Genomic DNA, 11,071 nt, shown 5'->3' with positions numbered 1-11,071 from the left:
TATTTTGTACTATGCCTACGCGCCTAGCGAATAATAAAATCGTACGATCTCCGGGGAAGCTGCGAACCTCCTTGCCGGATTGCCGCCATGGGATCTGGAGGCAAAGGTGCTCGCGCGCGTCTTTAGATTGCGCGCCGACGCGCGTCACCGGGGCGAAACTCCGCTGCCGCGACAGATTAATGCGTGGCGGGACGAGCTCCGGCGCGATCTCATGGTGGAATGGCAGCAACGACTGTCGCAACCGAGGGCTGGGCTCGCTGTCATTGCAGCGGTAAGTCCCCTCTTTGAGGAGTGGCTTGAGAGGCGCCACGGCGTCCTCACCTACCGCCTGACGCAGGTACTTACCGGACATGGAAGTTTCGGTAGGTTCCTGTTCCTTATTGGGCGGGAGGAAACACCCGGGTGTCATGACTGTGCGGACCGTCCGGAGGACACGGTGGAGCATACGGTGGCGGTGTGCCCTGCATGGGCTGAGCACCGCCGTGTCCTCAGGGATGTGGTCGGCGACGGCGACCTCTCGCGTCCGGCATTGGTTCAGACCATGGTGCGGAGCGAGGGAGACTGGGATGCCGTCTCCTCCTTATGCGAAGCAGTCATGCTAGCTAAGGAGGAGGCGGGGCGCGTGAGAGAACGAACCTCTTATCGCCCCAGCCGTCGCGAGAGACACTCCGGGCGTCGGGCATGGCGAGACGATCTCCGGTCACCGTACGTGCAGGTTTGCGGACGGCGAGCAAGGCTAGTTCGCCGCCCGACCAGAACCAGATCTGTGCGTGCGGCGCGTCGCGTTCCGCGCGCGCCTCAAAGAGCCATCAGACCACCACAGATGGGGCCCAGTAGGGCTGATGCCTAATCCGGAGCTGCGGACTACCTAGCGGGTTTACCGGGGCTCCGGCTCAACGGACAGGTGTAGGACCAGGGTGGTTTTTAGTCAGTAAGAGTCTGACACTCCCTCTCGCTTTGCCCAAGGCGGGAGAAGTCATTGGATGATTTTCCACCCTTAAAAAAAAAAGCGAATAATAAAATGTTCGTGAAGCACGTCCCATTCTGCGCTCAGGGTATCGGTCAAGTTGATATGGCCATGAAATTCCTGTACTTGTACTATATTTATTCCGTGGTCAAAATTAAATAAATGATGAGTTAACTGGTTCGTGTAGTGTGAATTTGCCGCCCCCTGAATTTGCCGCCCGGGGCATGGGCCCCGGCTTGCCCCCCCCTAGATCCGGGGCTGATCCATGTTCATAGATTTATAAATGTGGGTCCACTCTGATCTCATACATTAATTGTGTAAAATTTAAGTTTGTAAACATCAACGACGCTAACATTACACATTAGGAGGACGCAGAGTTATAATAAGTATAGGGAGGACATTCTTAAATATTGCTCCCAATACATACATGGAAATAAATATTGTACTTTGCACTTTCCATGCGGGAATCGAACCCGATACAAGTTGCGCGGCAGCCAATCGTGCAGTTTTTGTAGTATGGGACTGCATGATGGAAAACAGAAAGAAGCGTGTTTTGTAACGTCTAGCGCTCCCCGTAAACTGTCACGCATTACGTTAAAGGGAAATTCAGTTACATCTGGCACCTTTAGAATGAAAATGACTTAACTCGAAGTTTCTGTAACATTACATTTTATAATAAACTGGCGTTATAAAATATACTCTACAACCAAAGAACTAATCCATAAATCTAGTAGAAATCATGTATGCCATGGAATACGGAAGAGATACTAAAATGTATTCAACGTTTTCTTCTTCCTATTGTAATACTATTCAATTTTTTGAGACTTTCTGGCACATTTCCTACAGCTTGCAGTTCTCCTCTTTGTATTTGCTTAACATCATAAACAAGGAACAAGGTAGTACTAAAAATAAAACACAAACATTCATTACATAGATGATTATTTATTATAAAATATGACACATTCCTTTTGAGTCGTTTTACAGTAATTGAGACGCATAGCAAAACGGACGCCGTGCGGCCCGTGGGCGCCTGGTCATCACCACCACATCACCACATCACCACAGTTATATCACAACATTGATCACTCTACTATCATTAGTGTAAGGTGCGTCTGTTTATTGCAAATACTTGGATTCGTAAAGAATAGTCTAGAATACAAAATTTTATTAAGGATGTGGGACTGATTTCTCTTTTGTAACACCCATCTTACTAATATTATAAATGCGAAAGTATGAGCTTATGTGTTTGTGTATTTATTATGTTTGTTACTCAATAACGTCAAAACTGCTGAAGGGATCGAGATAAAATTTCGAACAGGGGTAGATTATCGTCTGGTATAGCAAATAACATACTTTCTTTTATTCTATGGGAACGTTAAATATAAAACTTAATTTGTGTAGATATTGAGACGACGAATTCTATATTCGTAGTCTCATAATAAATAATGACAGTCGAATTTCTAACTTAAACCTTAAACACAGTCACCGAAGATTCAATTTAAATGCACCATAATACTGTTTAATAATAATATCAATGGCAGAACGCACCTTACTATCCTCACTCGAATTCTGAGTAAAGATTATTCGATACAATCTTATCATTTAACCTATACAAGCATTCTTCACGTACCATCCGACCGAGAGGCCGGACAGGCGACGACGGGCCACAGAGCCAAGCGTACATTGAATTTCTACTGTAGAACATTCGAGAACCTACAGGAAATAAAACAAAAAGAATTTTCTACCAAAACAAGTTATTAGGAATCTCCGAAATCACCGCACGTTCAACATAAAATGGCACGTTCAAGAAATTTTCTTTAAAAAAATATAAACAAATTGTGCACAAAATGAAAAAAAGGATAAAATTAAAAAAATAAATGTTACAACTTAAAGAAAAACACTCATAATATTGCATGGAGTAACAAATATATGGCTATAAAAACTCTTTGATAAAAAAATATCTCAATAAATAAATTAAGCAAAAAATAATAATAAAAATAAAAAAATGAACGAATGTACAATATTTACATCGAATATTTATATAGAAATTGCATTTTTTTTTCTCGAAATAACATTAGGGGAAATTTTACATTAAAAAATAACTTTTTAAAATATATAGGGTGTAACACCGCCAGTGAGATCTACAGGGGAAGCGAAAAATTCTAGAAAAATAATATTTAAACACAGGTAGGCTCTATGTCTTTTTCGATTCATAGTAAAATATAAAAAATTCCCTCACATCATTCCCCTAATGGACATGATTCCTGTCTCCCTCGCACACTCGCGACCGCGCACCCCTCGCGTACGTGCGAGTGAGACAGTCATATAATGACATTATATCGTTAAAAACTTACGTACATTCTTAACTATGCTTAATGAAGACACCTAATATATTAAATATACTTATTAAATAGTTACATCATTATACTTTACTCGCGATGCTTAATACAAATCCGAAATTGCTCTTGCAAATCAACGTAATGGAATCGAGTAATATCTACCTTAATACATACGTAACAGAGTTCATAATAGTCGAAGACTTAGACGCGAAATAAGGTAGAAGACTCATTTTGACAGCTGATTGGCATTCAAATGTTTTATAGAAACACGCCATCTATTATCATATCGTGGCATTAACCACACAAATACACTAGTGGAAAGATTTGGCTTAAATTTTTTTAGGTTCGTTTTCAAATGCCAATTATCTGGACCAATAGCTATTACATTCATACTATTCAATTAAAAAAATACATTACGAATACAACAATGTACTTGAAACACTGAAAAATACTTAAGCGATTCACGTTACAATAGCAATACATGGGATACATACAAAATAAGTTCTCCGCCATAATTTAGTGAAGAAACGAAACAAACATATAAAGTGCACATACATCCTTACTCACTAATGGCATAAGAACATTATAAAAACTAATCGTCGTATTGTAAGAACAAAACTTTTCTTTAATATACATTCGAAAGTACCGAGTTTCACTCGTGAAGGTTCCGTATCCTCTCAAAAAGGGGGGTATTTTTAAGACATCTTCAACAATTAAGCTTCCAAAATCGCGTCAACAGTCCAACCCTTAAAAAACACCCCTAGATACGATACGCAGAATAAAACTTTCCTACTACGCAACTCGAAAATGTCGACTTTCGACTTTTAAACTACTGACTCATACATACATACATTACGACACAAATGAAATTATAATTAATTTCATAAGATTAGTTTGGAAATATGGAAGATATAAAAGTCCGTACTACATGAGACATACCATTCTTGCTCACTAGATGGCACTAGTGTGCCTCGTTAATCATCCAATAGTGAATCAGCTAGCTTCACACCATTGGTCGTTCAATTTCTGACAGCTACAGTGATTGGAGAAACTGACCTTTTTTAGATTAACGCCATCTAGTGAGCAAAAGACGGTAGCTCCCATTGTTGGCTGTTATGGAAACAAGCCAAGCATTATACGGACCGTATAGACATATTCAAGTGTTAAAATAATGAGATACACGTTTACACTACGTCAGTCTAACACTTAACATATAAAATAGGCCATCAGCTATACGTTTTCTTATTTTTATTCGAGTTAAATACCAATGCTTATGTATTAGACGTAGTTATATTACCAGAATGTGATAGAAGCCATTGAAGTATGTAAAGAAAGGATCTTAGTAAGTGGTTCTCTGTAATTTCAATTTAATCGGATTAATATATGTTAATAAAAAATGTATTTAAAAAAACCCTGCCCCACACGTATTTTCTCCTGTGTCGTAGGTGCGTTTACAAACATACAAAGTTCACATACACATGACACCCAGACCCGAAACAACAATTTGTGGATCACACAAAGAGTTGTTCCGTGCGGGTATAGAACCCGCTACACGTTGCGCGGCAGCATATTGCCCAGTCACCGCGCCAACCGTGCTGTATCTGCTTTCTGTTTGTTCAGAAAGACGTATAGAAACTGAGATTTTTTAAAGCATAGGGATATGAGCAACCTTATCACCTGATGGTATGGACATAGGCTATTATTGCACATAAGCCTTTGGCAGGAACCAGTAATTTATATAAAAAACATCCCATTTTGAAACATTGGTATTTAAAACAAATAATTACAAAAAACGACACGCTAACAAACATTTTAATTTTAATTAATATTTTTAAAAATTAAGTGCGCCTTTTGGATTCAGTGTTAAGGAACTAACTGGTATCAGTCTCGAAAATTAAGAAAAAAAGCTGCCTTTTAGGTTCAAAATTGCTTGAAAAGTTGATACAAATCACGGTAAAAGATTTTACATTGACAAATAAAGTTCATACATACTTTAATCCCCGAAGGGGTAGGCAGAGGTGCACATTATGGTACGTAATGCCACTGTACAATGTACACCCACTTTTCACAATTTACGTTATAAGTCCCATGTAATAGGTAGTGAGCCTATTGCCATATACCGGACACATTTAAAAAACAAATAAAGTGGAACAATTATTATGATTTTATATTGCAATGAGTGTGAAATAAAATGTGATGCTCAATTTTGAACTTTATAATTCATGTCATAAGACTTATTATTAAAATAACTCGTCACCGTTCATTGTATCAACTTTATATTTTTGTAATTACTACATTTTCCATATAAAAAAATACTGTTTACAATTTTAGCGGCAATTTATGGCAAGATTTACAATAAAGAAAAAGTATTAATAAAACAAATAAGGTAAGCGTTTTCTTTTTTTATATAAATAAAAAAGTAAAAATTTGGTTATTATTATTAAAACTATAAGTGCCTCTTGGATTTACTCCTTTAGCTGCATTAATTTAAAGAAATCACTATTTTCACCTAATCGGGGATTGGGTATTTGGGTTTATTTAATTTAAATACAATACCTCCTACTTTTAAGTCGGCTAAAACCAGCCAATACACACAAGAGACACGTGACGTCACCACAAAAATGTTGCCATATAAAAATATTTCAAAAAAACAAGCGCCCTCAAGCATTTCTTTATACGACATATACAAACCGGGGTAGGATAACTATAATTATTTAATTATTCCAATAATTATTAACACTTAATATTTTTTGAACGGAATGTGCTTAATACATGGTGTTGCCATTAATAGATTACAAATATAAATTGTTTAAATATCATACCAGTGTTACCTTATATTTAAAAAACATTTTCGTTTAAATACTTTTTTGTGCATTTCCACTTACAACTATACAAATGCGTTTATAATTGGATAACTTCTATATAATAATTACTCGTTATGTAAAATAATGGGAGGAAATTAATATTTATAATGCAAGCAACGTCGATACGCGATCACTAAGCGTCACTGATATGAGAATTCGCATGGAAAAATAAACATTATCCGTCTAATATTAATAATCATACTGAATACCGACCGACCGACAGACATATTTATATATAGTAAAAACCTACATTTTAGAACAACAATAGCTTGCCAATAAAGGGACGTTATTGCGATTACTTAAGGTTCAATTTGAATAATCGCAATATCGTGTGTGTGGGTGTGTGTGTGGATTGTGACGTCATGGTTGTGACGTCACGTTCCACGTCCACGTCACACAGTACATATAGTAGCTTTAACTTACGCGCTATATATCGTATGGTAAGCGGGGCCCGTCGGCGGCAGTACGGCGCCGGTCACCGACCGCGGCGCGGCGACGTCAAACGTCGTCCATCACGAATGCAACCTGCATTGTGGGTTCCTGGAAAATACAGATATATTATATTAACAACTACGACCCGCCCTAGCTTCGCATGGGTACATTGGTGATATATTATGCATGTATTATACATATAAACATTCCTCTTGAATCACACTATCTATTAAAAAAAGACAGCATCAAAATCCGTTGTGTAGTTTTAAAGATTTAATCGTACAAAGGAAGATAGGGGACAGAAAAAGCTACTTTGTTTTATACTATGTAGTGATTATATTACATTACATCAACCTTCATAATATTGGGTTGGCCCGGTGGTTGAAGATGCTCGCTTCTTATGCATGAGGGAGATGCGTGGGTTCGAAACTTACCAACGTGACTTGTGACTTACTTTCTAAGGTTACTGAGATACCGCTAACAAGCTTCTCACACGGAGAAGGTTTGAGCATTAATCACAAATCACAACGCTTGCTCAATGCGGCTTGGCGGTTTCAAACTTAATTATGAGCCCAGGTTTCCTCGCGATATTTACCTTCACCGTTAGTCAGTAGTGCGTTGCCGGCCTATTAAAAAGGAATACGCTCTTTTCTTGAAGTTTTGAAAGTCGTTTCAATTCGGAAATACCGCCAACAACACCTTATTTCACAGTTTTTCACGTACTATGTAGACATAGACATGTATTACATAATATTTATAATAAGGTGGCGGCGATTGCTTACCATCAGGTGATGCGTCTGCACGTTTACCGGCGTGTTCCATAAAAAATATATATAATATACTTACACACTGTCCTCACACCATAACAAAAGCCTCTTGCCCCCGGAACAGAAAGGGGTGTTGGTCGATCATGGTCTGCACGATGTCCTCGAGGTACGGCCTGGTCATCTCGAACCGCCCCATGTCCGAGAACTGCACCGGAAGGAGGGTCGGCCACCAGCAGATCGCCAGGTTCTTGCTATCCATTGAATTTAGCTTCGAGTTATCTGCCACCCTGCGGAAAATGGGGGTTTTAGTATATTTTGGTGAAGGTGAAGTTATACAATAGGTTACTTACCTTTAAGGGGGAAAATCATACAATGACTTCTCCCGCCTTGGGCGAGGCGAGAGGGAGTATCAGATTCCTACTGATTAAAAACCACCCCATTGTTACTCCTGCTTTTCGAGCGGGAATGCCTCGGTAAACCCACGGGACCTAGGTATATCTGCGGAGTATTAGATACTCCGCAGATACGCAAATATGTGTCCCTAGCGTGGCTTGAAACTATTCGAATTCTCACGTCAAATAGTTATGTGAGTCGCCATCAAACATTAATAACACAATCATGTTTGATTACTGACACGAGTAAAAACACTACAAAATAGGATTTATATAGCTCCGTAATCAGTAAAATATTAACCTGGCGAAGTGGTGCAGTAGATAGTCGAGCGTGGCCCGCGCGAGGGGGTGTCACAATATACAAATAGGGTGTTTGTATCGTGCAATGAGTGTACTGTATACCTGGCGAAGTGGTGCAGTAGATAGTCGAGCGTGGCCCGCGCGAGGGGGTGTCACAATATACAAATAGGGTGTTTGTATCGTGCAATGAGTGTACTGTATACCTGGCGAAGTGGTGCAGTAGATAGTCGAGCGTGGCCCGCGCGAGGGGGTGTCACAATATACAAATAGGGTGTTTGTATCGTGCAATGAGTGTACTGTATACCTGGCGAAGTGGTGCAGTAGATAGTCGAGCGTGGCCCGCGCGAGGGGGTGTCACAATATACAAATAGGGTGTTTGTATCGTGCAATGAGTGTACTGTATACCTGGCGAAGTGGTGCAGTAGATAGTCGAGCGTGGCCCGCGCGAGGGGGTGTCACAATATACAAATAGGGTGTTTGTATCGTGCAATGAGTGTACTGTATACCTGGCGAAGTGGTGCAGTAGATAGTCGAGCGTGGCCCGCGCGAGGGGGTGTCACAATATACAAATAGGGTGTTTGTATCGTGCAATGAGTGTACTGTATACCTGGCGAAGTGGTGCAGTAGATAGTCGAGCGTGGCCCGCGCGAGGGGGTGTCACAATATACAAATAGGGTGTTTGTATCGTGCAATGAGTGTACTGTATACCTGGCGAAGTGGTGCAGTAGATAGTCGAGCGTGGCCCGCGCGAGGGGGTGTCACAATATACAAATAGGGTGTTTGTATCGTGCAATGAGTGTACTGTATACCTGGCGAAGTGGTGCAGTAGATAGTCGAGCGTGGCCCGCGCGAGGGGGTGTCACAATATACAAATAGGGTGTTTGTATCGTGCAATGAGTGTACTGTATACCTGGCGAAGTGGTGCAGTAGATAGTCGAGCGTGGCCCGCGCGAGGGGTGTGAGCGCGGAGTGCAGCAGGGAGCGCAGTGCCAGCAGGCGCCACGAGCGGTCCTTCAGCTCCACGCCGCCCGCGAAGCACCCGCGCATCGCTGGAACACACGACTCTGGTGACGAAACTGGGGCGTCAACTTAGCGTACTGGATGCGTAAACTTGGCGCATTCATTGCGCAAACTTAGCGCATTCATTGCACAAAGGAAATGTTATAGATGGATAGTGAGGCAACTGGCGATAAGTAACAAGTGACACAAGATATAAGCCGCATATAGACGATCGACTATCAAATCACGAAGTTATAAATTCTACGCACATATCAAGTTTCCATGCGAATTAACATGGATAGAAAACCCCAACGAACAACTGTTGGGCAGAAAGCCCACCAGGCACAATAACCTCGCCTCTTCGTAAGTTTTTTCTTTTCTTAGATAGGGAACTTTACTCTCTGCTCCTACCAATGCATGCAATCAATAGATTGTGCACTGGTAGTGCGATGGTGGAACTTATAGGTTACCCAAAGTTAGTAAAACGGTTGCGCAACACTGCGCAACATCGCACTAACCTTCGATAGTGCATTTACGGGCAAGTATGTAAACAATTAAATGTACTATCTTGTGTTCAAATAATGAATTAAAAGTATCTAACAAAGATTAATAGTAACATCGAACTTACTGGCGATATCCTCAAGCTGAGCCATGCTAGCCTCGTCGAGTAGGGGCGGCAATCTCTTCGAGAAGAAATCTTTCAGTGCAGTCGCCACCGCGTTCACAGGTATGTCCAGGGAATCTAAATCTATTTTAGGATCTGGGGAGAAAAAGTTCAAATGACATTAGCAAACATGCACAACACAAAACGCTTCTTAAATGCTTCATCAAATATTTTGAAATCTATGTTGTAAAATCAGCCCATGTCCAGTCAGAAACTGGTATACGGCATAGATTTTTTTTACGATATTCGTAAAAATTCTTGGCAGTGGCCAAATTTTGATTCGATTTTTAGAGAATTTCATGTAAAATTAAACTCCAAATTGTTAAAAATCACAAATCACAATGCTGTATTTTGACATCTTCCACTGTGAAATGATTCCTCGCAAGTCTAGTAATCGTTATAACTAACATACTATTTGGGAGACCTCTTACCAGCAGTTGACAAAATCATTCCGATAATAGTCCAGTAAAAAGTACAAACCTTCATAAAACTTGGTGAACAGCATATCGACATGCGCCCGGTTCCCCGGCACCCTGTACAGTCCCTCGGAGGCCAGGCCCTCCCTCTCTATGAACTCCACGCACTTCTCCACGAACAGAGGGATGCCGTGCGCGCCCTGGTATATAAAAAAACATACATGGAAATTAAAAAACGTTATAATTATCTTATTTTCATTGATCTAAGTTTTTTGAAGAAATTTAAGACTTGTTTCAAAAATCTACCCTAATCCAAAGACATTGGATTCAGATTGATTTATTCATTTAGACCAGTTATACTAAATATATATCTAGACTTTCCACTTTAGTCAGATTTTTTTATCATATCTTCGCCTAAAGGTCGGTTCAAATCTGACGTAAAAGTCACCCTGTATATTTGTCTGTTCTGGCGTTACGCGAACGATAATATGATCTATCAGATGTGAACCAACACTAAAGGCAAAAAAATTTATATTTTATTAAAATACGCGGTTTATAGAAATATATCTCACCTGTGGACCCCAGTTCTGTGGATTCTGTGTGTTGTTCATCTGAGGCGCATTCTTCTTTGAGTCTTTGCTCTTTGAGAATTCCTACAAACACAACAATTATATTAAAGTTATAATCCAACTAAAAGGAGAAAGACAGGAGTATACAACGATGCGCATATAGTGATTGCTACATATACAAATATGAATACTGGCATTTTTTTCTGGGCGAGAAAGGAGTATACGGTACCCTTAGTACGAGTTTGCTTTACGTTAAAAGAAAACGAAACGAGAGCGCATTCGGCGCTCTGATAGGACGGTGCGAATGAACCAACCAATCAGAGCGCCGAACGCGCTCGCGTTTCGATCTCGTTAAACGTAAA

At 40.3% G+C, this 11,071-nt stretch overlaps 1 protein-coding gene across 8 annotated transcripts in view; it reads right to left on the bottom strand.

Annotated features, from left to right (window-relative positions):
- Positions 1–1,889: 1,889 nt before the first annotated feature.
- Positions 1,890–11,071, bottom strand: part of LOC118280628 (rho GTPase-activating protein 190) — a 44,129-nt gene continuing 34,947 nt past the window's right edge. For 6 of the 8 annotated variants that reach the window (XM_050699378.1, XM_050699383.1, XM_050699380.1 and 3 more), the window contains 6 exons: positions 10,713–10,793; positions 10,205–10,340; positions 9,689–9,820; positions 8,972–9,125; positions 7,449–7,656; positions 1,890–6,710 (listed from right to left, as the gene is read on the bottom strand). In XM_050699378.1, the coding sequence (XP_050555335.1) occupies positions 7,458–7,656; positions 8,972–9,125; positions 9,689–9,820; positions 10,205–10,340; positions 10,713–10,793 (702 nt within the window). In that variant the 3' untranslated portion in view covers positions 1,890–6,710; positions 7,449–7,457. The remainder of the gene's footprint in view (positions 6,711–7,448; positions 7,657–8,971; positions 9,126–9,688; positions 9,821–10,204; positions 10,341–10,712; positions 10,794–11,071) is intronic. The other 2 variants (XM_050699384.1, XM_050699382.1) reach the window with 1 other exon arrangement.

Source organism: Spodoptera frugiperda, chromosome 16, assembly GCF_023101765.2.
Source record: "Spodoptera frugiperda isolate SF20-4 chromosome 16, AGI-APGP_CSIRO_Sfru_2.0, whole genome shotgun sequence".
In the NCBI taxonomy this organism is placed as follows: Eukaryota; Metazoa; Arthropoda; class Insecta; order Lepidoptera; family Noctuidae; genus Spodoptera; species Spodoptera frugiperda.
Note: the sequence above shows the minus strand (reverse complement) of the source record. Positions and strands in the feature narration are given on the sequence as shown.